The sequence below is a fragment of the Neospora caninum genome, chromosome IX (genome assembly GCF_000208865.1).
Source record: "Neospora caninum Liverpool complete genome, chromosome IX".
Classification (NCBI taxonomy): Eukaryota; Apicomplexa; class Conoidasida; order Eucoccidiorida; family Sarcocystidae; genus Neospora; species Neospora caninum.
Window position 1 is genome coordinate 2881694 of NC_018390.1, and position 27215 is coordinate 2908908.

The 27215-nt window shown below is 52.7% G+C and overlaps 4 protein-coding genes across 4 annotated transcripts; 2 read left to right on the top strand and 2 right to left on the bottom strand.

Moving 5' to 3' along the window:
* Positions 1–326: 326 nt before the first annotated feature.
* NCLIV_041970 (hypothetical protein) lies at positions 327–10779 on the bottom strand (the record flags this gene model as incomplete). The annotated part of the gene is made up of 18 exons (XM_003881106.1): positions 327–489; positions 752–848; positions 1394–1527; positions 1847–2016; positions 2411–2479; positions 2776–2892; positions 3116–3220; positions 3706–3980; positions 4397–4726; positions 5035–5164; positions 5603–5903; positions 6194–6491; positions 6930–7089; positions 7795–8158; positions 8538–8761; positions 9525–9655; positions 9796–9993; positions 10512–10779. The coding sequence occupies 18 exons, from the start codon at positions 10777–10779 to the stop codon at positions 327–329; spliced, it is 3534 nt and encodes a 1177-aa protein (XP_003881155.1).
* Positions 10780–11858: 1079 nt separating this feature from the next.
* Positions 11859–12662, top strand: NCLIV_041980 (hypothetical protein; the record flags this gene model as incomplete). Its single annotated transcript, XM_003881107.1, has 2 exons — positions 11859–12184; positions 12239–12662. The coding sequence occupies 2 exons, from the start codon at positions 11859–11861 to the stop codon at positions 12660–12662; spliced, it is 750 nt and encodes a 249-aa protein (XP_003881156.1).
* Positions 12663–14798: 2136 nt separating this feature from the next.
* NCLIV_041990 (conserved hypothetical protein) lies at positions 14799–20128 on the bottom strand (the record flags this gene model as incomplete). Its single annotated transcript, XM_003881108.1, has 9 exons — positions 14799–15028; positions 15599–15710; positions 16271–16461; positions 16528–16678; positions 17167–17276; positions 17837–17923; positions 18350–18440; positions 18866–19038; positions 19732–20128. The coding sequence occupies 9 exons, from the start codon at positions 20126–20128 to the stop codon at positions 14799–14801; spliced, it is 1542 nt and encodes a 513-aa protein (XP_003881157.1).
* Positions 20129–25631: 5503 nt separating this feature from the next.
* Positions 25632–26786, top strand: NCLIV_042000 (putative ubiquitin / ribosomal protein CEP52 fusion protein; the record flags this gene model as incomplete). Its single annotated transcript, XM_003881109.1, has 2 exons — positions 25632–25838; positions 26604–26786. The coding sequence occupies 2 exons, from the start codon at positions 25632–25634 to the stop codon at positions 26784–26786; spliced, it is 390 nt and encodes a 129-aa protein (XP_003881158.1).
* Between the last annotated feature and the right edge of the window lie 429 nt (positions 26787–27215).

Genomic DNA, 27215 nt, shown 5'->3' on the forward strand with positions numbered 1-27215 from the left:
GGGCGTTAACGCGGAAGCAAAAGGTTGCCGCAGAGCAAAGAAAAGGGGACACTCCCGTCAAACATGCAGAACGCGCGAACGACCAGCGAGAGACGAGCAAAACGCTACGCGGGCGGCAGCTTGCTGCAAGGCCTGTTCCGACCGGGAACCTCGCAAACGAAAGACGGAAACGTTTCTTTGGTTCCGTCTTGTTCTGCTCTGCGTCCATCCTCCTGCCTCTTCTGCCGTGCTTCTCTGCTCTGTCCGTCGGCCACTTTTCACTTCCTCTCCTTCCTCTCTTTCTTCCGTTCCTTCTCTCCTTCTTCCTGCCGTTCTGTTTTTTCCCGCTAGCCTTTTCCATCATCTTGGAGACCACTAGAGTCTTCAATGATATTCCAGCTGTTGACTTCCTCGGGGCTTTCTCCGGCTCCGATGAAGGGGAGAGTGATCGAGCGGATCATGAGCGTTCCGCAGATGGAGCACTCGCCGGCCAGAATGTCGTCGACGGCGCTGTCGACAAAACGGAAAAGGCGCAGCGCTGCTTCATGGGAGCCGACGAAGGCCGAGGAGAAAAGGAAAGAATGGGCGAGGACCGCATCTCGACGTATTTCGGCAGAGAGATGCACAGTCGAGGCCGACAGATACCGGTGAAAGACGTGAATCAAGCGATCGGGAGACGACCCATGGAGAACAGAGACGAGACAAAAAGAAGCAAACGCCACGCTTCCTCGCGTTCTCTTCTTTTTCCTCTCGGTTTTCCTTTTCCTCTCACCTCTCAAGTTGCTCCAGATCTTCTGCCGGCGCGCCGCGCTCTAGGGCGCGATCGAGCTCAACGATGCGTCGCTCGAATTCGGCGAGGGCGTCCACGTCTGAACAAGAATGGAAAAAAGTTCCCAGACAACGTTTCTGCCTTCTTCGCAAACGAGTGCTCTCATCGTCTGTTGCCTTTTTTTGGCTTCCCCTCTGCTCGGCTCCTGTCCTTCCGAGCCGTCTTCCTTCGCCTATAGTCTTCACGTCCATTTTGCCTCGAGTCTCTTACCACTTTGTTTCCCGCCGCTGGTTCTCGTGCTTCCTCACTCCCCTCCCGCAACCCTGGCAAGAAACGCCGCGTTCCAATCTCATTGACCATTTGCCTGCTGAAAACCTTCTTTGTCGCCTTCCTAGACGGGGCCCTAACTCCACGTGATCGTGTCTCAACTTGATACACCCTAAAGCGCGGTCCTCAAACTCATACATGTACTTACATATACATGTGCGTATACAGACATACGACGCACGATCTTGGGACTCTTTCTGTAGCGCTCATATCGACAGGCAGACGCCACGGGAAAGAGACGGTGGTTTCCACAGACACCTCGTTTTTTGTCTTGCCTTTTCATGTGGTAATCTGTCGCCGTTTACTCCCGTGACTCACCCATGGCAGGGACACGCAGGCGCTGGCAACACGAGACGTGGAAGCAGTGCCCGCAGCCAAAGGCGTAGAAACGCTCGGTGAAAATCGATTCGCAGCACACGTCGCAGATCTGGTCCACCTCCACAACCACGCACCTAAAACGCAAAACGCACCCACAGAGGGGAAAACGCGAACTCGCTCTTAAGTCTACCCAGTTGACTCTGGATACGCATATCTAGCCCCTCATCTGCATAAAGATCTCCTTCACATATATATATATATATATATATATTAATATGCACACAAACAGATATGTGATTTCCACTCTGGAATGTTGGATCGTTCGTCTTCCCTGCAGTGGAGTGGAGAAAGGAGACATGCACGTATATCTATATATATCTGCGCGTCGCTTGGGGGTGTTTCTTGTGCGTTTCTCTGACGAGGATACTTTTTGTGGCGGCTGTCGATTCCTACCGTTGGTTCACAGTTCGCAACTCGTCTTTGAGGGCAGATATCGCCTCTTTGTGCGTCTCCATTTCTTGGTACCGAGACGCAATGCGCTGCTCGTAGGCGTCCAACGAGGCACAGATGTCTTCTTTCAGGGAGTCGATCACCGTCGAGTCCGAGATGTACGGAAGGACATCCTGAACACACCAAACGTTCTTCCTCTCTGCCGCATTTTGTCCAAACGTGGATGAAAAACATCCGCATATATATATATATATATATGTATATCTAAAGATGTGCATATATACAGTACACGCATGTATGCACATACATATTCATATATATATATATATATGCAGATGTAGGTATGCGAGTGTGTAATGACCTGCCCCAAGCTGTCAGATTCTTGACTGACTAGGCCGCACCGGTAGGACAGCTGGATAATGATCGACATGCCCGCGAGAACCGTATGTTTCAGCGCACGTCTGCGCGAGCAATCAACGGCCGCTCTGTCACGAGACCCGCAGGAGTTTTCTTTGAATCTTTCGTTCTGTGACTCGTGCAAAACACCCGTTGCGACCGGAGCCTTACTTGGATCTTCAGCAAATTTCCGGACTGTTTGACGAGAGCCACGAGAGCTGGAACGTCTTCGTGGACGGCCTGCGAGGGCAGCAAACGCGGAAAAACGCAGACTGTGCTGTGCGTTCTTTTCCGTGACTTGTACTCCGTTTCCTCCGCTCCGCGTTGCTTCTGTGCTACCTCTCGGCCTCTCTGCCCCGCTTTCCCCCATTTTTCTCTTCTCCGATTCGCAGTCTCTTCCCTGTTTTGTCCCTCTGCGCGTGTTCGACTTCTCTTCTTCATCTTCTGCGGGACCGTCATCGCTTTCCTCTCGCCTTTTCCGCCTCCCTCTGCGTTTCGGAGAAAAAAAAGACCTTTCGCTAGACGCGGTTGCCTACCGCGTGCTTTGCGAGGCGCAGCCAGAGCTCCTGGCGCTGCGCGGGATCTGCCGGCGCGTTGGCCGCATGCTGGCCGAGAGTCATGTCGTTCGTCGACAGCGCCTTCTCCACAGCTTCCTGAAGAGAACGCGCAGACCTGAACCTTTCCAATCCTCGGCCGTCCGAGCAAAAAAACCCCGGCGAAAAAACCCCAAACACGCAGCGTGAAAGGACGCGGCGAGAACAAAGAGAGCAGAGGAAACAGGTCGGCGAGATGCACAGAGACGCCACACGTCTTCTCGGCGGCTGGGCAGCAAGAAGCCGAGTTCGCGACAACCGACCGCCGACCGCGCGCGCGTACCTTGTGGAGACCGACGAGGCCGTAGAGGAGCACGGCAGACCGTTCTCGGCCCTTCTCCAGGCAGAAGCGTAGCGCAAACTGAGGGTCGAAGGGGAGGTGTCCAGGCTGCGAGAGGCAAACGGGAGAAACGCCGGGCAAGCGGACGGGAAAGCGAGCGAGATCCGAGACCTCTCAAAGCCCCAACACATGCGGAACAGTCGTCGCTAGGAACGTAGGCTCTTCACGAGAGCGGCAGACGAAACCAGTCGTTCAAAAGCGAAGCGACGCGGAGGCGGTGACGCAGCTGTCCAGGAGACGACAAGCACCGCTGTGCGCGTCTCTCGATGAGATAGTGTACACTCTCTGCACCAGGGAGAGTCTTGTTGAGTTACCTCATAACTCGCGAATTGCTGGTGACGCCGCTAAACTGCTTCCCAGCAATAGGAGAGTTGAAGTCGCTCTACCAACACGAGAGGAAACTCGGGTCGGAGTGCGTGCATCGAGTGACATGTGCGGTCCCCGCGTTCTCCGGACTGCCTTCCGTGAGCCTCTCTTCCTCGCATCTCCGCGCACGTTTTGGGCGCTTGCAACTGAAGGCCTTCGTTTCCTACCTTCTGAGACGCCAGCAGCCGCAGGAGATCGTCTTCGTCCTCCGCCTCGGCCTTCAAGACAATGAGCGAGTTCCAGAGCCCAGTAGCGCCCTTCCAGCTGCCTTGGGGTTGGCCCTTCTGCGGAGCGGAAAGCGCGCTTTGTGGGCCGCGAAAAACCCGAGCGGACGACGCGCCGTTTCCGCGAGACGCACCCAAGCAGCCCGAGTCCCCAGCAGGCGACAGACGCGCGAGAGGGCCGTGCGAGTCGCTGGGAAAACCTGCCCCTATCCCGGACACTGCGAGGGAAAAAAAGGAACCGCACCGAATCACTGGGGGCATGCAAACACACTTGGAAAACCAGGAAGACGCGCCTACACTTTGCCGAAAAGGCAAGCGTTGAGACATCTCGAAAAACGCTTTGGAGCACAGCTAGAGAGATGGCGATGTAGGATTTTGGAAGAAACAGTTAAAAAGAGACACAGGTGGAGACAGATGGTGATAGCGGTAGAGGGAAACAGAAATGAAAGCAGATTAAGAGGATCGAGAGGGACAGGTATTGACACCAACTGAAACACTGACAGAGACAAATAGAAGGAGATCCAGATATACACACAGATACGTACCTACGTATATATGTATATATATATGTATATATAAATCGGCGACAACGGGCCTTTTTGGCCTGGCTGAGAGCTCGTTCTTTTCGCCTTACCTCCTGTGGGTCCCCCCTTGAACGGCGTCGCCTGCCGGGCAAAGTGCGTGAGGAGTTGGACCGCGCAGTCTCTGTGCTCTGCGCCGTCTCGTGCGCTTCTCTCGCCCCGCATCTCTGTCTGGTCACGGCCCTCTCGCTCGCCGCCCTTCTCGTTGTCCGCTCGCCGGCAGTGCAACAGAGCCGGAAGCAGCCGCGCGGGGTCGACGTGGGCGAAGGCGGGCGAGACGCAGAGTGCCGTGAACGCTCGCGGTTCGTGGCGAAACAGGAGAGGCGAGAGACGGTAGAGCAGCGCGTCGCGCAGAGGAGTCTCGCTCATCCGGGCGAGCTTTTCTGAGAAGAAAACAACGGCTGGGCACGGAACGATGGCCCCGAAAGAGACAGCAGAGAACGCAAGTCTGTGCGTCCTCCGTCTTTCTCTGGTGCTACACAAGCTCCTGTGTCGCTCCTCGTCTCTTCTCCAAATACTCCCTTCGTTTGCTCCGCTCAAAAAGTCTTCTCATGGGTGAAAACGCGGTCGATCGCCGGAGCGTGGCCGACACACCTGGACCGGCGAGGCGCCCCAAGACGACCATCGACGTGCATGCACGCATGCATACACATGGAGAGACTTCGCGCGTCCTTCTGTGTCTCCGTCTCACCGATGACCGTTGCGTAGTCCCGGCGGCTCAGATAGTGAACGACGACGCTCTCAAAGTCCCCACAAAGTTCGGCGAAAAAGTGAAGATCCTCGAAGCGTCCGTGGGATTGCAGCAACGCGTACACCGTAGCCTAGAGAGGCGGCGAAAACAGGCAGCACGACAACAGCGGATTCAACGCGGAGTCGGAACTGCGGCGCGCGCCGCGCGAAGGCGCAAAAACACACCCGTCGCTCGTGGGGAAGAGAGCGTCGCAGGACGCGCAGGCACCTAAGGTACAGACCGCGGCCCAGATGAAGCAAAACGGCGAGAAAGACGAAAAAGGGCGAGGCAGCCCAGGGGGAAAGGAAGGCAAAAAGCCGCCTGTGAGAAGGGGAGACGAAAGGAGGGAAAAACCAAGGGACGAGAGCGGGGGGCTCCAGGCCGACGAAGCAGGGAGGAAATATACACTTGCCGTCCCCTTTTCCGACGACGTTCCCTGGTCGCGGCTGCCTTTTCGGTCCCTTTTTCTCCCAGTTTTGCTGGTTGCGTCCTTTTCTTGCTTTGCCTTTTCTGCATCCCGTTTTCACACCTGCACTTCGTCGACACCTCGAAAGTCGCCCAGCAGTCTCCGGAGTTCTTCTTGCGTCGCGCGTTGTCTCTCCTTCAGCAACTCGACTTCTCGCGTCTTCTCTGCCTCGTCGTTCTCGCCGTCTTCTTCCTCTCGCCGCGCCTGGTCCGTTTCTGGATTCCTCGCTTCGGGCCGCCGGCGCAACAGGGCAGCGTCGATCTGTGCGAGCTCGTGAAGCAGCAACTCCAAAATCCACACGAACAGCATCACTTGCTGCGGAGTCGGCGAGGCAGACGACGGCCGGAGACTTTCAGGTCCGTCCCTGAACAGCGAGCGAGGAAACGCACGAGGGGGGTCGAGAAAAACGCGAGATTCAGACACCCCACACTCGCTTCGAAAAACGTCTCCCCAAGCCTCACAGACCCTTCACACGTCTCCTTTCCTGGACGATTCTCTCGGCTGCTCCCGCCTTCTCGCGACTCTGGACTTTTCCTGTTCGCGTCTTTCTCTCTCCCCGTTTCTTGGTCCCGTTTTCTCTCTCTGCGCGGTACAACTTTCCTCGCTCTCCCTCTTTCCCTCCCTCTCTTTCTCCTTCGACACCTCCTTGCTAACCCCTGGAGAGGCGGCCGCGAGGGACCGGCGTGCGCTCCAAAGGGAATTGCCGGCCCCGCGCCGACGGCGTTGGCGAGTTGGTTGAATCTGCTGAGGAAGAAGCTGCGCAGAGCCGCCGTTTGGTTGTGGGCGAGGAAAAAGAGACAAATGTCTTCAAACGGAACGGACTGCGCTTGCGCAAGAAGTTCCGCAGCTTCCACGAACCGCCCTCGGCTGATTTGCCATCTCGCCTGCGAAACGATGACTCGCTCGCGCTGCGCCGCAGTGGAGCAGTACGAGAGCGCGATGGCGAATTTCCCTGAGAAGAAGGCCACAGGAGCAGAAGGCCTCGCGCACATGTGCGCGGACGCTAAAAAGACGAGGGAGAACGCCTCCGGACACGCCACACATCTCGCGAGTTAGAAAGGAGAAACGGGGAAAAGCCGGGGGGACAGCCTTTTCTCTCTCGGGTTAGAGGCTGTCGCTGCCCAAAGAGACAGAGAGAGGAGACTCTTTCCGGAAGACAAAGAAGGCAGGCTGGTCGACAGAGCGGCAGCCGCGGGGAACGGCCGGACACAGCAACGCGATCCTCTCGAGTTCTGCGTCGGGCGGCAGCGCCCGCAGAGAGACACCTCGCGAGCAAAGCGCCTGCCAAAATGCGGAGGTGCGAGACGACAGCACCGACACACACAGCGAGGGCCGGAAAAAAGGGAAACGCAGGAAAGGTACAAAGGGGAAAAGCTGCCTTTCTCTATACCCTGGTGGAGATACAGTCGCCACGCCTGCGCTGATTCCTTCGAAATGACTAGCTGGCAGAGGAAGGTGTCGGTGTAGAGGAAAACCGACTGGTCGAACCGGTCCTGCAGAAGGCGACGAACAGTGCCGTATTTCACAGCCGAGAGAGGCACTTCCACAACCTGAAAACGCGAAAAATAAGAACATACACAGAAGAAAAGGGACCTGAACCCTTCATCCGTCGAAGAAACAGCACATACACGAACCTAAGGACATACGCGCACGCGCACGCGCGCAACTATATATATATATATATACATATATTTACATCCCTGGAATCACAAACGGGATCCAATCTTCGAGCGAGTCGACAGGCGCTGTAGATCGAGCGAAAGCTCTTTTGATTTCACAAACGTAGTTACATACTACATTATCTTCGTTCCCACGGTATGTAGTAAATCAACATATATATATATATATATATAGATCGATATAGACAGATGTGTGCACTTGCATAGTTCCTCCCGAGTGCACCGGCCTGACAGAGGGGAAGGAACAGCGTTACTGCAAGATTTGAGAACGCGAGAAAACGACATTTTTTCGAGCGCACTTCACACACAAAACGAGGAGTTCCTCGCTGTAGACCGGGCGTAGGGCTTTAAAAACCCGAAAACGTAGTCCGACTGGAAAGGAACGTGACAGGCCAGATGGGAGAAAACACCGAATCAGCGGTTTTCGTTTCTCCTGTTTTTCTTGAGTTTGGAGAGGGCGACAGCAGGCCTCCCTCGTCGTGAGGCCGACAACAACGGAAAGCGGTGTCATAAGGCGTGCATGCACACTAGAGGAAAAGGCGTTTCGGCAATTTCCTGAAACTGTTTCTTCCCCACCTTTTCCTCTGTGATTCTCGAGAGCGCAACAAGTTTTCCGTCGTAGAGCAAGAGAACATGAAAATTCGTGACCATCACAGACAGTGGAGCTGGCCCTCCTGGGTTGGCGGGAAGCAACGCGTTGTCGTCTTCGTCTCTTCGCCTGTCACCCCTGCCTCTTCTGTCTCTGTCGAACTCTGAATCTCCCTCTGCTCCACCGAAAGAAGAGGAACGGTTGTCTTGTGAGGAAAAGGACGAGGACGAGGGGAAGGAAATGACCGAGGGCGGCTCGGAGGGGAAGAAGGAACGCGCAGGGGAAACAGGGGACGACGTATCCGAAGGCGAGGAAGAAGACAGGCAGAGAGTGGACGAGACGATGCCGACACTGAAACGCGAAACGCGAGAAAGGAGACGGAAATGAAAGGGTTGAGGCGGCGCTGGGAAAGAAGACGGAAAAGCGAGAGAAGACGACGCCTGGACGCCCACGACCAGGGAAAACGCGCGGACTTGCGGCTGTGTGTGGAGCACGCATTTCCCATTCCAAAGAGACAAGAAAGAAATCCGTCTTCTCTTTTCTGTCCTCTTCCATTGCTCCCTACCTACTCTCTTCCTCTCCGTGTCTCCCTTCTCTCTCGCGCCCGTCTTCCCCTTCTCGTGCTCTCCTTCGCTCTCTGTCCCGTCGCCTGTTGGCTCCACTCTGCTCCTGATCCCTTGACTCTCCCTTCTCTCTCTGCGCCTGCATTTTTCGGTCTTCGTCTTCTCACCCTGTGGTCCAGAAGACGAGCATGTCGACGCTACCCTTCTTCCTCAGCAACTGGAGGACCGAGCCTGCCTGCGGGCTTTCTTTCGGCACCTCAAAGGCTAAGAAAGACTTCAGATCGGACGGAGACGAAGACAGGTTCTGAAAGGTTGCAGAGAGAGTTGGATTCCCAGCAAAGAGGTACAGATGCCTCGGCATCGCTGCGAGAAGCAGCTGGCGTTGAACCCCCTGGAGAGAAAGACACGCAAGACAGCGACCGAGGAAAGGACATTGAGATGCGAAAAAGAAAACATTCTGCCGAGAGAGAGAAGACAGCAGACTGTCGTAAGTAAACAAGTCGTCCGTTGACAACCTCACATAGAGAAAGAAACATAACGGTCTACGGACGTTTCCGGAAAAGCATGTGGCAAGCACCGGAGGCGAAGCGTTTTCGTAGCTCATCTGGTCAATACATGCCTCGTGTACACACATCTCAGCGCCCTATACACATATAGGCCGATGAACGCAAGGCACCAGAGACAGGAAGAACAGCACGGGGTAAGATTGGAATATACCCTTCTGGATGTCCGAAAAACCAGAATAGATGTTGCTATACTATACCCCTCGACAGATGCACAGAGCGTTGCCGAAGCGTCTTTGCTTGCAGAAAGAAACGAATGCCGCGATACGCACACCGCGAGAGAGAAAGAGAGATGGGTCGCCAGGTTGGCCATGTGCGCCAGTGCGCGCGCAAACACCCAGACAGACGCAGAAGAAGAAAAAGGAAGCCAGACGGCAAAAGGAATTTGACACGTCCACTGTACGTCTACTGAGCCACAGACTGGCCAAATAAAGAAAAAGGAACAGCACGTGGACTTCCCCCTGCAGGGTGGGAGGCCGTTCGGTTTCTACGTGACTGGCGAATTCGAGGGGTACGTTTCGTGCGGTTTCTCGGCTTTCCTGGCCTCTACCTTTCTCTCTCTCTTTTCGTGTTGGACTTTGGAAAGCCTACCCCAGCCAAAGGTGAAGCCTCGATGTGCACGTCCAGCACAGGCGCCTTCTGGGGAAACTCAAAGAGTGGCCGCACGTGCCGATCCTTGCCGCCTTCAATCAGGCACTCGACGACCGCTCCGTGTCGCGTCCCTGTGTCACCACACACGCCATTACCACACCTGCCGACAACGCGCTCTCACAAAGCTCTCTCTCAGTTTGTGCTTTTTGTCGTGGTTGTCGAACTGACTTCTCGCTGGTCCTGGGCCTCGAGGCGCGCCTGCGCATCTCACCGATGATGAAGTCGCGCGTGGACGACTCTGTCGAGTTTCGACTCCACGCAACGCTCTCGACAAAGTGGTCTTGCAGCCGGGTGAGGAAACGCGCTTGATCGCTGCTGTAGTGCACGTAATAATTGTCTCCGTTCGCCATCGCCACCAGGCAGTGCATGCCTTTCTCGTCGAGAAACACGCGCCGAATCTCCAGTCTCTCTGCACGCAACCGCACAGGTCTGCCAGTCGAATGCGTCTACACGCCGAGACCGACTCGAGTGCTGCGACTGGATCGCGCGAGAATGTGAATGAAGACTGCCTCTCTCCGGTGGAAACCCCCCCCCCCCCCCCGACACGCAGAGGCACGGATCTTTGTCGGTCTATCCATCTTTTTCTGAATCTTGGGCGATCCATCTACTTTTCTGAATCTCTGTGTTGAACTGCGTACATGAACACATGTATATCTGAACGTAGATTCCCCCGCCACGTACACACATCTCCACAGAAAAGGCGAAAGTGGACAACACGATTTTGGAGGTCTTCGGGCTACAGGTGCACAGTGTTCTGGGAAAACGGGCGTGTACGAATGCGCATGTGTCCTTGCGTGTGCGTCGAGAAGCGTAGGGGTTCCGTTTCGGGTCTTGACTCTTTTTCGGACGGATTTTCTGCAGTGTCTGCATGAAAGCCTGCGTCCTGGGGAGTTGCTCTCTGCAGCGTTCTCTGGCCGTGTGGCGAACCTGTGGCCCGTGGCGCTTGGAACTCGATTCGAGTCCCCTCATTCTCGTCGGGGTACCAGCGCAGGAGATCGCCGTTCAGACACGCGACGTACAGACACCTGCTGCCTGCGGCGACCGAGACGATGCCGCCTCGCGACTTCAGCGAGGCCTCGTTGTTGATTCGCAGCACGCGAGGAACGAACGAAGGTACAGTTTCCTCGACCTCGGGAGCAGACAGAGCCGAGAAGGCGAGCGACGAAAAGCCCGCACGCCCAGACGCCCCGTCCATGCTGAGGCTCTGATACGGCACCCGGCAAGAGAGGGGGAGAGGGAACACGGAGGAGAGAGAAGGAAAAGGGGGAGAGACAGCAGAAAAGAAGCGCGGAGGCTGGGTTCAGGAGTGGGATGCAGAGAGAAGTGCCATGGTGTGTGCCGGAGAGAGAGAGGAGAAAGAGTCGACGCAGGAAGAGAAAGAAGGGAAACCCGACGAGAACACGGAAGGCGTGGACCAAGACACCGGTCGACACAGGGACATGAGAAGCCGCGCGGCACGGACGATATCCCCACTTTCTCAACTCCTTTTATTCTCCTTTTTCACTGTTGCTTCTGCGGGCCAGTACAGTCTGACCCTCCTCTTTGAGACGGCTTGAAAAAGAAAAGTATATCCGCATACGTAGGCATGTGTGCATACACACGAATCGCTAGATCGCCACACGGGCGGATCTACGATGTGTACGCATTTACCTGAGCACGTGCAGGCACTCGATGTATGCACGCATAAAAATGAACAGTTGATGGGGAAAGCAGCGGAAGAAAGCCAGTCGGCGAAGCATCTACTCTTTCCATGTGGAACCGGCCAGCAGAGCGGCGAGCTACGGACCTCCGTCGTTGTCTCGCTGGCGTGCCGTGAAAACGGCGGCAGAAGTGTAAAACGGGACGGCAACGGCTGCGCAACGTCCCGAGTCGTGAGCCTAAAGAAGAAGGACGGGGCGAATTTGGACTCGACAGAGACACGGAAAACGGTGACCCAGCGGGAAAAGGGTCTTTTTAAGATTTTTCCTTTTCGACAGCGCGGCGGCGCGCGCGGAGACGGCCCGTGCATGCAACGAATCCTGTGTCGCCGGTAACCACTGGCGGCATGTGCGGCAAAAACGGTTTTTCCCGGCAACTGAAAACCCCAGGCGAACCTGCGTCAGGTTTTATTGGCGACACCAGTTCGATTTTTCGCGCATCGGTTTGTCGACTGCGCATTTCTCTCGTCCCCGGTTCGCCTCTTTCCGGCACGTCTCTCTCCCTGACACGCCCCCTGTTTCGTCGGAAACTGACTGCAAAAAGCTCCAACTCTCCCCGCCGCGTTTCCCCCTCCCTATGGCGGTGCCACAGGGCGTCGTCCCTCCAGGGGGAGGCGACTCGGGCGGTTCTCGAGGGCATTCTGTGACGGCCGACGCGACGACGCCTCCAGCAACCCAGACTTCCTCGCCGGCTGCGCCGCCGACGTCGCTCTCCTCCACGTGGATCGTCGCTCTGGTGGTGCTCCTGCTCTCGCTCCCGCTCGGCACGGTGATTGACGGGCTGTTTTCCCCGTCCGGAAACCGGGGATCCTCTTCGGCCTCGCCTGTCCTCTTTGAGCAGCTTTTCACGCCTCACAACCCCCTTCCCGCCGACGTGGGCCCGCACCAAGTGACCGTCCAGCTGTGCACCTCCTGATCCACCGCCGGGGCCCTCCGGCAGCTTGCTGACTTTCTCAGCTTCCAGCTGAACCACCTGCCGGGGTTCCGCCTCGTCGCTGTGGACTACCGCCCCTCTCTGTTTCACCAGGCGCTGGGGCGGCTGCTGGACGTCTTGAGCTGGGCGGCGCTCGCTCTCGTCGTCTTTGTGCGACCCATCTGCGCGGCTCTCGGCTTGACGCAGCGTGGAGGCGAGGGAAGTGCCCAGGCTGAGCAGCTGCCGCCGTGGGCCGAGGCGCTCGAAAACAACCGCGTGACGGCGATCATTTCGGCCTTCTTCGGCGCCCAAGTTGTCCGCTCCGTCTTGATTCCCAGCAACGCCTTCGAAATCTACTTCGGACCGAACCTGCTGTGGTCTACGGTGCATAACGGTCGCATGCCCAATGGTAGAGACTTGCTGCGCGAGTTAGAAGCCCTCGGCGTGCGTGTGAGGGATCCGATGTAAAAAGGATCTAGACCCCCGAACGCCACAGACGCCGAAAGCAACAGGACCAAAGGAGGCTAATCACGCTGCATAAAGGTGTAAGAGGAAAGTCTCTTCTCGAATGCAGATGTGCCTAGAGAGAAAGGCGATGCGGGAGCAGCGTTCGGGGGTTGATAGAGCACCACCGGGCACAGGCGAACACTGCGGGGGGAAACGCGGAAAAAAAGCGACGAGGGCGTGCATCTCATTGCATGGTAACTATATATAACCCAAAACATAGCTGCTTCTACGACTGTGGAAATGTACTATCGAGAGGAGAGAAGGACAGCCACGATGGGACGAATCTGATGAGGGGCGCATATGTGTGAGGACTTCCGAGGTTGCACACGAAGACGGGTACGATTTCTGATCTGGGATAATGCTGCGAGGGAGGATGCTGATGGAAACCTCTCCATTCGAGGCAGTCGGCGTCTGATAGTTGGCTTAAGTCAGATAGAATTGTCCGTCTCGTGTGCTGAACTGACAGAAAGCCGCACGTGTGTTCCGACGCAAGTGGTGGCAGTCGCTGGTGTGAAAACGAGCAGGAAAAGAAGGAACAACGAAGACCTGAGAAGGGACAGTTATGTGCGGTAACAGCGAAGCTGTTGTTGCGTTTGCAACGACGTTTTCCTCTCTTATCTCTTGCACGTGAGAGACACGAAACATTCACTGTCCACATCATGCGGTACATGGACGTGCACCGCCGAGCTGGAGGAGTGCGCATTTCGCCTAGGGGACTGCCCATATAGAACGCGTAACGATGTGAAGAAGCAGGAGAGAATGTAGCAAATCGTGGCGAACAGCTAATCGTATGGCGACGGAAGTAATAGGAAGAGATATTGGATATTAGGCAAAACCCGGTAGCTTGCAAGAACCACACCGTGCTGTCGAGCCACTCCCTGAATATGTTTAGAGCTGAGAGTACGAGGGCGGTTCTGTGGATTCATTGGATTCGTTTCGGGACGCAGATTCGTTTCTAAGAATACGGAAGAAAACCAGTGCTGCAACCGTTTGCACCCAACAGAAGGAATTACTGCATTCTCCACGTCCGTTTCAGGGCACGTAAATTGACAGTTTAGCGCAACAAGGTGACACGGCGCTGCCGACCGTGATTGACGCAATGTCGACGGCGGGCCGATGGACTGCATTTCGTGAGGATCCGTCGCCATACAGTAACCTCTCCATGTGCTTGTGGCTACTCCATATAAAAAGCACTTCTAGACTGGGGTCCGCCGTACTGACGTTTTGGCGTTGGCAAAATGGATCAGCAACAATCGTTTTAAACCCACGGACAGGAGACGGCGGTCTTCACCCCGTCTTTTACCTCCTCAATAGGTGAAGAGGGTAGCGACTGGTCGCTCAAACGTCACCACCCGTCAGTCCTCTACAGCACTGTATGTCGGTGTGACGGCTTGCATGAAAGTACTCGAATGCATCCTCGGGAGCCCGTAGGAACGTGGGAAATCTCGAGATAAAACAATTACGAGGTAGAATGCGCATGTAAGCCAGGTAAATACATGTCGCATAAAGGAAACAGGACCGTCAATCGTGACGCTGCACACTCAATGGAGCCGCACGTCTAGACTCACGGCAAAGAAATGGCTACCCGGCACTCCAGGGACATCTCTAGACGTTTTCCTGGCGAGCGGCCGCCGATGGATTGAGCAAACACGCAAGTCTCTGCTTCAATCTTTATATACGCGTCGAAGCACATCGCTTTATGACTATGGTGCTGGGAATTTAAAACCTTACGTAATACTCATCTGTATGTGCATTTGCATGTATATGCATGTGTAGGTTTGTGCCTGAAAAACGATTTGCGGGCTTTGCCCGTTGCAAAGTCATTTTCTGTGAATCGGATCCTCACATCGTCAACCGGCCTGGCATTTACGCCACCGGGCGCCTCCAAGAAAAATCTGGGCGGTTTTTGGCAACAGTTGATATGCATCGAGTCTGCAGTTAAGTGCGTACACGCGACCACTAATCCACGTCGCCTTGGAAAGAGAGGCAAGTTGAGTCTACACAGAGATCACAACTTTTTCAAATACGCAGCATCGCTTTATCGCACAAGTCAGGAACTAACCTCTGTTGGGTGCGACATCCGCGTTGCCTAACCTCTTAGTTCGATACCACAGGAGACGGGCAGCCGCCGGCACTGGCCGCGTCTGCAAGACAGTGGCTGCTTGCCGCCGAATCCGTGTCTTGCCTTTTGAAAACGACATCAGGTACGAAAGCTGAAGAGTTAGCGTTAGATCTGTGGGTCTCCTCTTGAATCTCCTCCGGCCGATGGCAGAGGCCCAGCTGGCGAACGGATCCAGGAGACTCAACCAGACCCATGACCCGGCGCGCTGAGAAAAACGGGTCACGCAAACCACTGCCTCATTCTGGGGTTCTCTATGCGTTTTTCTAGCTCTCTCACGAACGTTTCTATTCATTCACACTGATACCTTTGTGAGGAGGCATGCAAGTATACATGACTCAGGTGTTCAGGCAGGTGCAAATGTACGCATGCGAGTGCACGAATGCGTGGGTATGAATGTATGTACTGGTAAGTGTGAAACTGTGTCCACTAAGGCACAGGAAGTGCAGTTCTCGCGGTGGCCTCTGTGCGCATAATGTGGATGCTGTCTTCCATGTGGAATATTCTGTATATATATATATATACATACATATTTCGACTGCCATTACCGTGATATAAAATCAGAAAGCACCTTCGATAAGAAGCCAGAAACACCCAAAAAAACTGGGTAGAGGCACGACCATCTCATGTGCTATTAGCGCCGCAACAACGTGGGAAAGGAAGAACCTGCTGTGAAGAAACAGAGGTGATACTTTAAACGGGATACGAAAGAGGCGAACTGATTGAGAGAAACAGGATAGAATGTATCCAAGAAAATTGCAGAGAGACCCTGACGCACCTGCAGCGGTGATGTTTAATGCGTTGCATCTCTCAGCAGCCTCAAGAATGGACCCCGCCGTCACGATATTAAGTTGAGGCACAATGGCCCTCTCAACAGCGGCGAAAAGACTCTGAACGAAGAAAGTCATGTCATCAAGTAAAAAGCGCGGGAAAACCTTCTTGCAAGAGCCGTCAGAATGACAAGGCGCAGCCACAGTGCTGCCTCAGTGGTACCTGTACCGTAGTTTGTCACTACTGCAGAGGATAGCTATTCTTTTCCAACGCAGTCTCCTTTTTTACGCTTCTGCAGTTATTATGAATGATTGTGTCTTGTCAGCATTTGGAAGACTGGTATTTATTCACCTATGTGCATATTATGACGGTATCTCACGAAGATAGGGTGCCACGGTACATGTCAAACGCACTGTGTGTACGCCGAAACGAACGCTGTTCGATCGCTTCTTTCTTCTAATGGAGAATGGCTACAGTATATCATTCTAAGCAATACCGTAACAGCATACTACAGTTAGAATGCAAATACAGTCGATCTGAACTACTCCTCTGTTTTGGTGCGACAAGTACCTTTTAAACTGTTCGCCGCCTTGCTGCTTTCCATAACTGTAGTTTCCCTTTACATTTCCTGTCGCTAAGAGTTGAAGTTGTTGTTCCATGTGATGTGACCTCTGCTCACCTTGAAGTCGTACTTGTGCGCCATTTGATACAACTTGAGGAGGAAAGCCAGATTCGAGACCTCTCCTTCAGCATGTTGAGGCGTTGAGGCTCGCGTGGGAGCTCTGGAAGAGATTCTGGATGCTGTTTTGCCCTTTGTCTTTACCTGAGAATTCGGGTCCGCCCCTAAAACAGATCCCGGAGGTAGTTCTACTGAGAAGGCGAACTCGGATGGTGACTCAACATGAGTGCATCTCGCCTTTCGTGGGTGTGGCCTACAGCTCACAACGGCGTCTTTAACAGTTTGTAGAATTGGGCACACGTCGAAATAGAGGTAAAAACAGAAATCGCGAATGATGTCCACGCTAAATTCCTCGTCTGGTATTATGACAAGGCCTGACCCCTGGTCGTGCAGCAGTGAACGAAGACCCTGATAAAAAAACCATCCAACACCTTGGAAAAAACAACAGTTTCAGATTTTTTGGCAAAACACATAAGAGGTATGGTGGGGTATCCTGCAATGATACGACAATTTCGTTTTTTGACCAGCCCACATGGTCAGGGGCAGCTCGCATCTAGATGGGATTTTGTGCAGTGGGTGTTCTTGCTGCTACTTTAACAATACTGGAAAAGCTCTCGTAGGGGAGGGAGGATATGCTGAAAATATGCTTTTCGGAGGTATTTCCAAAGACTTCTCTCGAAATCTGAATTTGTCCGGAAAGCTTGCTGTACCCGTGGTGCATATTGCGACATGGCTATGAACGTCGAATCGTGGTGAAGTTTCTACAGACCAGCACAACAACCCGAGCAAGCAGATCTTAGATTATTTGTCTGGGAAAATCCGCAACTTCCGCCTCTTGTCGAGTGGCACCTTTCTGAGGGGTTTCTTCCCCCTGCTTGCGCGGGGAAGACACTCACAGGACATCTAGAGTACAGGAGAAACTTGCTGCAGTAGACGCGTTCGCCGCCAGGGCCGGCAAGGAAGACCGCATCCGCCAGAGGGCCTTCCTCTGAGGGAAGGCGGCCCGCTAGAGAAGTCAACACATTTTTTACGTCGTGAAGAAGAAACATTCCCGGTAGAAACATGGTTGGACTGCTAGAGCAGAACAGTTGAACCTCGATTCGGAGACGAAGAACGCCGTCAGAGCCGATTGCGGAGTTAAGTAAGTCGGTCTGTTTGTCTGTAAGACGTTTGATGCGGGTACGGATGATTGAAGAGAAAGGCAGAGAAACGGGCAGGCAGAGAGAATGAAAACGCGACAAAGGGTTGAAGATCCCGGAGAAAAATGGATCCTATTCGTTTACTGTGTAAGATAAATACAAAGAGCTGGAAGAGAACGCGTCCAGTGAAGAAGCAGCGGAAAAACGGTGCGGGTGCTGCCGGCGCGACCAAAGCCTTCGTGCGAACAGTCTTAACTGCGCACACCGGAGACTCAACGCAGAGAACAAAGGGAATTCACGTCTGTTCAAGAGACTTGTGCTGTTCACAGTAGAAGCCTAGGGTCTACCCTAGGGTCTACCAACAGGACGCTAAGCACAATTCGTTGGCGAGCGACGAAACCCTCTGTTTTCTTCCTGACAAACTGACCTTTGATGAAGTCCTCGAACCCCATCATTACAGCGGGCTTGACTGTGAACAGCTGAAAGTTGTCCCCTGTCGAACGCGTCATGATTGCTGCAAGAAAAAACTGACCGTGTACTGACGCATTAACGAATCCAAGTGTCGGGAGAAACACAAATCTCGGCTGAAATACAGGTTGCTATCGCATTTCCTGTAACATTCGGAGGAACGGAAACGAATGCATACAACAGCTGGGAAGCTTATTTCTTTCGAACAGGCACTCTGTCTCCATTGTGGATGTGAATATATCTTGAAATATCTTCAGCCACAGAAGCGTACATACTAAAGCCATGGCATGCTCTCATACTAAGGTAAGATGTAACGGCACTGTTATCCAATGAAAACTTCCCGAAGGTATTCGGTTTCCGATAATGAGTCGAGATACCGGCTGTCGCCCAAGACACATATGTCTTAAAGAAAGTGGAAGCTCAACCATCAGAGATACAGTTTGGAGTTTCCAGGAGGTGAAACGTTTCTTACGTTCGCCTTTCGCATCCAAGATAGACACGGTGACGCTGCTGTTCACTTCGATCGCCGTTCTCCCAAAGAGAAACAGTGCCACACATCCTGTCTAAAACATGGAAAGACGCAGAAACACACCCAGATAACGTAGATAAGGCAACCAGAAGTTGCCTAGGGGTGTATATATAAGTGAGTGTGATGTTCACCTGCCCAAGACGGGTGCAGATAGGTTATGGGGCTGGGGCATCCGGACACACCAAGTCTCGTTCTTACGATCTCTGCACATTTTGACTAAACGGCCTGCAACTTTTTAGTCCATCTCGTAGTAAACGCTCCAGTCCAAAATCTAGCCTTTATATGCTTGGGCATCCCATTTTCAAATGTGTAAAAAGGGGGTCTGGTTTCAGTTATCTGATTGATCCTGCCTGAACCTCTAAAATCAATTCCATGGAACTGAAAAGGTCAGCGCACCGCGGATATTCAAAACGATATACGGGCGGAAGAACGCAGCGTTTCGTCATTTCCTGTTCCTACAAACTTCTTTGGTGACGGGGCAATGAGAGGCTTGTGGCTTGGATCGACACGCAGAGCGTTCTTTTTCACTTCGCCTCGGTAATACGGGAAGAGACGGAAAGTCCAGCAGCCCGGGAGAATGAGAGGGTCCAGCAAAGGTGACTCGAGATAGGGCGGGCAGTTGGAAGGAAGCGCTGGAGACGAAGAAGCACACAACAGACGCAGTAGGTCTCCGCATGCTTTTATGTAAGGTCTTGGCAAATACGAGAGCTCCTCAAATAACTAGAGTAGGGGCTGCAGTTGCAGGTCAAATGCCTGCGTTTCCGGTGCACTTGAAGGATCCATTCGAATGCACAGCAGAAATGCGAAACAATCTATATCTTCAACCACCACTATAGCGGAAAGTAGAACAAAAGGCTTTTGGGGAAGGAGGAGAGTCTGTACCTACATAACCACAGCAGTCGTTTTGTCTCGTTTCCTGTGGAAAATAGCATGGCCTATGCCGAATCGGCGTGAGCCGTGGAATTTGTAACCTTTCAAGCATCGTCGGTGAATCCATGTCGGGTCATGATTCCTTTCTACCAAACAAAGCCCGATTCAGATCAACGGAAATGACACAGTGGGGATAGAAACGAAGATGGTAGAAAAGAGAGATAGGAACGGTAGAGAGCATTGCAAAGTACTCGATACTCTGTGTGGCTCCTCCGAAGAAGAGGTACACTTTGGTTAAATGTGCTCGAGGGAATATCTGTGGAGAACGGAATGCGAGCATCACGCATTTTACCCGTTTTTTTTTGGGACGACTAGGCGTTTCTCGTGGTAACTGTAGCTGCATCTACTCACGTGCACGTGTGTGCCGCTAGACTATGGTTTCTTATTTCTCATACCCTTATCGCGAACTCGTGTTCTGTGTACGTTGAAGTCTTCAACAAACCAGTCCAGTTCGATGCGTCTTTTGGACATGGGAGTCGTGAACTGTCCGAAACCGAAGAGAGTATTGTCGGGGACCGCAGCTGGAGTGCCCGGAGTCGCGCCATCGGCCAGTTGAGACCGATGTTCGGCGACACACGAGGACGATAAACTCGGAGGCGGTTGAGGTCGTCCGCCCGGGACGACTTGTGGCACTTCAACTTGGGGCTTATCCTCTTCTGTGAAGACATCAAGCTCTTGAATGTCGAACTGTGGAATTTCTTGTGCTTCCTCCTTGGGGGCCATGTTGACTGACAGGTCTTCACACCCATTAGTTGGAGTCTCCATATTTCGCCCTCCAATTGTAATATGCATCTGAAAGAAAAGAAGATGCTTCACAGAGACAGCATGTCAAAATGACCGCGTACCCGCTCCGTTTAAATGTCGTAGGGGCTGAAGGAGAAGAACAAAGCGACAGGCCCGGAAGATCACATCCGAGCAGTAAGATTTAACTTGGCAACATAGAGAATGTTACTCAGCAGTTGAAAGAACAGGAAACAGACAGCAAAGCATTTCCTTCCTCCGTATACATTGGAATGCGCAGAAACTAATAAATGTATACTTGTAAATATTTTTGCATATCAACAGGTTAGATAGGTAAACGAGGATGTGTCGGGAAACCGTGGCTAGATCTTTCAGTACCCGTAAACATATATATATATATATATATATATGCTGGTGATATCTCAAGTGTAGAACAAGGCGACAAGCCAATGCCGCAGAGAGCGACATGTCTGCCGAACCGGGCATACAGCGTGCCGGTTCTTGACGAAATGGTACGGTTTATTCCTGAGGGTCACCGGACATTGCATACTGAGGCTTTAAAGTTGCAAGACACGCCCATGATAAAAAAAATGACCAACGAACACCCTCTGACGATCATGTGAGTTCTACGAACACGCGTAAGTTTCGTTTCTCCTATACACATGTAATGCCAAAAAAACCTTATCTGAGGGCGACCAAGGACACTGTCTTGAGGACTGGATCTACCATCCAGAGTTTTCGCTTGCAACGAATATTTTGCCACTCTGAGACTTGATGAAAGAAATTAATTCTTCGACGAACACGCTTCTCTTCGAGACTTGTTCACAGCCAGAATATCCATGCCCGCTGTTGCTCCAACGTGTGGAGTGCCTACCAGTAGCTCCGAAGAATCTGGCACGAAAATGATGAAAAACTTTTTTGAGGCATGCTCGGCCGTCTCCTGTCTCCACAGCGCTCTCTGAAGGTCCACAACAGGTGAAGTTTAGAGGACGCAAGAAACGTGACAAGGATACCTTTCATATAAGATAAAAGTGGAGTAAGTGAGATGCACTGCATGACCATCGTTTTTGCGGAACAGGAGCTAAACTGGATTCATCGCGGAATAGCTCCGCTACATTAGTTCTTCCGTCCCTTCCGGCACACCGCGCAAAGGCGTCCTCCGGCCGGACCCGCCTCAGTCCGTGCCGTAGAAGGACGGAGCCGTCGCCGAAATAACCTTTTAAGCAACCCGGTTTTCAAAGAAACCCACGGCCACATGCAAAAGAGATGGTTTGCGTGTGTTGGCTAGATGCGCATTGAGATACCTTTCAAGATAACCGAGTGAAGGAACGAGTCCACGGTGTAGCCGTCGAGCCGTTCCGCACATATTTCTCCGAGGAAGTCTTCCCACTCGATGAGACAGCCTGCAATTGAAGGAGACATGAGCAATCTTCGAGTCGAGTAAGGGCTCGTGGTCTGATTTCATATGAGGACCGGTCTCCCAGCATCCACAATCGACCTTCTGTTCAAACGGGGCATCTGAGAAACTAGGTCAACAACGGTTCCTGTGACCCTCTGGTGCTCAAGTAATGTGGTTTTAGCTTATCTCGTGAGTCTTGTGCTTATACTAAGCCCCCATGATCACTACTTCTGGACCACAATTAGCCCTCAGCAAGAAGAAAAGTGCGCCTCCACTATCTGTCGAAGCCGGGTGTTGCTCCAACTCTCAACGAAGTTGCCTTGGAAGTCGCTCAGCAACCAAGCAGACTGGAAGAGAGTGAAGGGACCGAGAGAGAAAAGTGAGACACGGCGATCCGAAATAAATGCTATCAATGAGGGTGCACGGTAGAGAACGACACCCGCCCAGGGAACAGGGCCACACAAGAAAGTTTCCGAGACAAGTGCGGAGACACTTTTCAGATGTAGGGGATTTAAGCAAACCTTTTCGAGACGGCTCCCTGAAATGTTCAAGACCGTTGCACGACAGTGGAAGTGCGAAATTCACTATGATCGGCCCTTTTAAAGAGTTGTGTGTTTTCCTCACTGTGCACAAGAAACACTCGATACTTGCCACGCCTCCCAAAAGCGTTTAACCCGGCTGAAGGTAGACAGGGTAGACCCATTAGAGTTTGGAAGTAAAACATACCCACCGTTACTCTCCGACAGAAGTCATACATAATGCCTCTCTCTACTGTGACTGAGCAATAGCCTAATGGACGTGTCATCCTGGCACTGGCACGCAACGGACGCAGCGGCGTTAAACGACGCCACAGGAAAGTGCTTCCGTCTATATGCAGCGTTTTTTTTTGTTGAAGTGAGCATCGCTTTAGTGGCTATCCAGTGTCCAAGCAACTGTGGGCTGACACATTCTCGACTCATTGTTCGAAGCGCGCTAAGCTGTGGGTCACCTGGCGGGGACAGATTGAAGTACCGTGGCGGCTGCTGCAGTATCATAGAAATCATACAAAAATAGGCGAGCAACGCCCCTTGACAGCATGTGCCACACTACGCATACACAATCTACGGACCCATTAATAGCGCCTTCTTGTGTAGGTGAGCGGTGCATATCAAGCTCAAACTCTCGATGCTTGGAAAGGGCCATTTAAACCCCACCGCGTGGCCCAGACCGAAATAACAACTGACCCAGCCATCAAGGAAAGCACTTGCAAACCCTCGAAGACGGTGCGTCGAAATGGGTCAGATGTGTTACGGACTCCACTGAAGCGAAGTTCGGGCACATGGGAAGCAAAGTGACGGACTGCAGCAGAGTGCGCCAGTTATACGCAACACGAGTAGCATCTGCAACAAAATACCGCGCAGACACGGCTTTCCTAAAGATACGTTGTCGGAATATAGAACGACCACGAATTTGCGAATAACTGAGAAAAGAAGACCCACCTACTTCGCGAGCTGCGATAAAGCTCGTCTGGCGGGTTGGTATCGTGTTAAACAGCAACGCCCCAACTACCGTCCCCCCCTTCCGTTGTGGGGGAGGAGACGGCAGCATCTGTGAGTGGGCTCGTGGAACGCCGGCTGTCGTCGTTCAGTGTGATTGTTCCTTCATTTCGAAGGTTCAAAACCCGATGACGAAAGCCACTGCTGACCTCTTTAGTGAGGAAATGGCTCGCCTGAATCTCCTTGTTACGCAAACAGGCACTGAGGGGACCGTCACACTTTTTTGTCCATGCATGGTGCGTAGCATGTCCACTGCAAAAATACTGCCGTTGCGGCGTTCCAGCACCTGAAGCTGGTTGCGGGCAGGTGGGAAAAACAAGAGGTGGCGGCTAACTTTTTGTTTTTTATTGCGTGGTTTCTAAAAAGCCGAGGTTGGCGCCTCTTTTCAGTGGCGAAAGCATTGCCAGCGTCGAACTGTCGGCCCCCGCACAAACAACAGGTCATAGGCTATAAGCATTATCCTTCGAACCTGTAGCAGTTGCCGCTTTAATTCGTTGCTGCGTGCTCCGTCTTTTTAGCTTCAAGTCTAGTTAGCGTCATGGGAGACATTCCCCTGTAAAACGGGATTGCCCACGTTGCGGTGAACCGTTGACTGTGTTTGTGTATCCCGCTTGGTGCGTTGTCACTGCAACAAGTAGCACAGCCAGGTGTCCGGATTCTGCGAACTAAACCCGCACTCTGTGCAGTTATGTTTACCAGTTTCCCTCCTGCACAGTATTCACTGAATGCATGTATCAGCGTAACACAAACGTCTTCGCCACTTTGTCCTTAGTGAGGTGTGGCGGGTCTTCGTCAAGTAGCAAGAACGGAGAGTGCATGAATTGCAAAAGTGCACGCAGCAGATTCATCACTTTGGCATTCGCCGCGAACGACACACCTTGGAGGAGGAAAGAAAGGGCCGTGGCGAAGCACGGGGCTTCCCTACAAGCACGGTGCCGCGTTTTTGCTGTATCGTGTGTCAAGCGTCTATCAGAGGCACGAATTTACTGCCGTAAAGATCTTAACATTCTTGCGCCAGCACGCTTGTGAAGACGATAGGGTCATATGTCTGTTTTCGAGTCTGATGTTTCGTATGTGGCAGGTATTGCACGGAACTGCATGTGAATTCCAACGAATTGTCCGTAAAGAGAGACATGGCGGGTGGGTTTTTTGCATCATGAAGCGGCTACGACTGGATTCGCTTATGGATGCCTGAGTAGTAAGCGAGCGCGGTGTTAGAAATCCAGCGGCATCCACAGAAGAAGCGGAGAAATAAAGAGTTGGATAGGTGGACCAATCACACAATCTCGAGAAGCCAGGACCCCGTGTGTCTCCAGAGAAAAGACACTGGGGCGCTTATTCCTGGTTCCCTGCCTTAGACGTACTATGCGAAGGGGAAGACGTTGGCGATGCTTTTTCGCCGCTAGTCGTACGTACGTCTCTCTGGGATTTATGCAAACCCATGTTCTTCGGGTGCTTTAGACCACTATCATTCGTATATGATCCTTTTCAAGAGTAAAACGTCTTCCATATCTCTCTCGTTTCGCTAAAGCCGAGTATCAGCTGACGGATAGATAAAAATCCGGGGAAGGAGATTCGTTGAGCCGCGGACCTGACAGTTTCTGATACAGGACAGCTCACATGGGCTGAACCAATGTGATGCAAGAAACCACTTGCGTTCGAATACGGTGTTGGAGCATACTGCTGTATTCCACGGTGCACGGTGGACTTACGTGTTGCCGTTGACTCTACCTGGCGGGTTTCCCCGGCGATACTACAGAAAAAATTCGTGATTGGAAAGTATCCTAGGATTGCGGGAATAAATCAGCGCACTAAAACAGATACGGAAGACATCGGAACATGCCGACAAGTTTGTTCGGACTCGGAGCAGGCAAGCACGCATGTCACATTGTTGCAGTTATCGCAGGTTTATTCATTGATCGCGCTTTTACGTCAACTGTTGGCTGCAGCCACCGCCGACAGAAGCGACACTGCGATGTTTGACGGGGACCGCACTCACGTTTATATAGCGGAGAGCAACAAGATCATTTCCGAGCTCTAAAAAAAGACGCCCTTGCTACGCCGTTCTTCTCTTTCCTTCCCCATTCATCACAAAAACTGAAAACAAAATCTACGCTCTGCGCCGATAGTCCCTTTCCTGTATCTGTTAATGGACGTACTCAGGACCGCTAGAAAAGCAGAGTGTTAATTAATATCTGGGGAAGTTTCTTTGCTTCGTGTTCCTCACTTTAGGCTGTCTCATTCCTGGGCTCCTTTTCACTGTGGGATCAAGCTCCTCGCTGCGCATGCGTATTTTTTCTCTGGCCGGCTTACATTGCGTTTCCTGCCACGCTGGCGTTCGGTGGACTTCTCGGGAAGAGCCGCCAAAAGTGGACGTAGAGAAGGCCGCGTTTGCAAACTCGGGCGTGTCAGATTCCGCAGGTTTGACAGTATTTCTCTTTTGATACGCTCCATATAGTGAGCATTTGCTCGTCAAACTTTACTGCCGCCTGTCTCACTTTCTCTGCGGCCGACCGTTTCCAGGTGCGGGGAATCAGTCTACCACCTGCTCAGCGTAACTTTCCCTCCCCGTTTGTTTCTTCTCTTTCGACGTGTTTCATCTCTTCTTTTGGTCGCCAAAATGCAGATTTTCGTGAAGACGCTCACAGGCAAGACGATCACTTTGGACGTCGAGCCTTCGGACACCATCGAAAATGTGAAGGCCAAAATTCAGGATAAGGAAGGAATTCCCCCTGATCAGCAGCGTCTGATTTTCGCGGGCAAGCAGCTCGAGGACGGCAGAACTCTTTCCGACTACAACATCCAGAAGGAGTCCACTCTCCACTTGGTGAGTTTTTCATCGAAAGCAAACGGAAGAGGCGGTGGGGGAAGAAAGTCGATTCTCTTGCATGTTTGCTCTTTATGGAGAACGGGTGACATGTCTTTTGGAGGAAAGCGTTGGTTATCTGCCTTGCGCAAAAATGCGAATCATGCTCAAAAATAATACACCAAACACTGACACTTCTGCGGAGGGGAAAATGTTTTCTAGTTGTGTGTCGTTTGCCGCAGTTGCAAAGGGGCTGGGTGCGAGAGGTCTTCGAGGGGCGTCTGGGCCCCATGGCGCAGCGAGTGCCGATAAATAAATGCATGTACATACACCCAGCGTCAAACCTGGAAAGGCGCTAGACGAGTGGCAATTTGCTTTCCAGTATACATAGACCGCATTTTGTTGATGTTCCTGTGCTATCGCCCGACTCGCCGCCCGTGGGTGGGGGAGACCGCCGTGGGGGCTATATACCCTTTTTCCTCCCCCCTCTTGTTCGCACTTGGTCAAAACAAAAGCACTGCGGAGGAAGGGACAAATACTGCAACGAAAAGCGAAGAAGGAGGGGGGAGGGGAAGGGGCGTGGCTCCAGCCCATTTCTAGCGGAAGAACTGCCGAACAGGTGCAGGAGCGTACCCGTATTTAGTCTCTTTCATTTTTGGTCTTTTGTCTTTGCTTTGGCGTCTCGTACTCTTATCGTCGGTCGCGTCTCCTCTAGGTGGAGGCAGTGCCGCTGAAGAGCTGTACGGATATGCTTCCCTCGTAGTTTTTTGCGCTCCTTTTTTGTAGGTTCTTCGCCTTCGTGGTGGTATCATCGAGCCGTCTCTTGCATTGTTGGCCCAGAAGTACAACTGCGAGAAGAAGGTGTGCCGCAAGTGCTATGCTCGTCTTCCCCCCCGTGCCACGAACTGCAGAAAGAAGAAGTGCGGACACAGCAACCAGTTGCGCCCCAAGAAGAAGCCCAAGAACTAAATCGTCTTGTGTTTCAGCGAATACTGCGTCTTTTGCGTCTCCGAACTCCTCTCGTGTTTTCGATCTCTTCGTGCCTTGGATCGCCGGCTCCGCACTGCGCCCCTCATTCTGCTGTGTCTTCAGTGATGCCGTGGTAGACTGCGTTTTGTTGTTCCTCTGCTAGTACCGACTTTCCCGTGACTTTGTACATATGCCTGTGCGTGCGTATGTGTATACCTGTACATGTGGAAATACCGGATCAATCTAGCATAGGAACAGCAAATAAACCCGATTCCCGGGACCGCGGGGAGAATCTTGGTGGATGCGCGCGTTTCTGCGAGGAATCACACCTGCGCAAGTTACAGACACATGCACCAGAAAAGTTACGACTTCCAGAGTTAGCACCGGTTGCTGTAATGCCGGTAGCCGAAGAAAGGACTTATGCTGGCG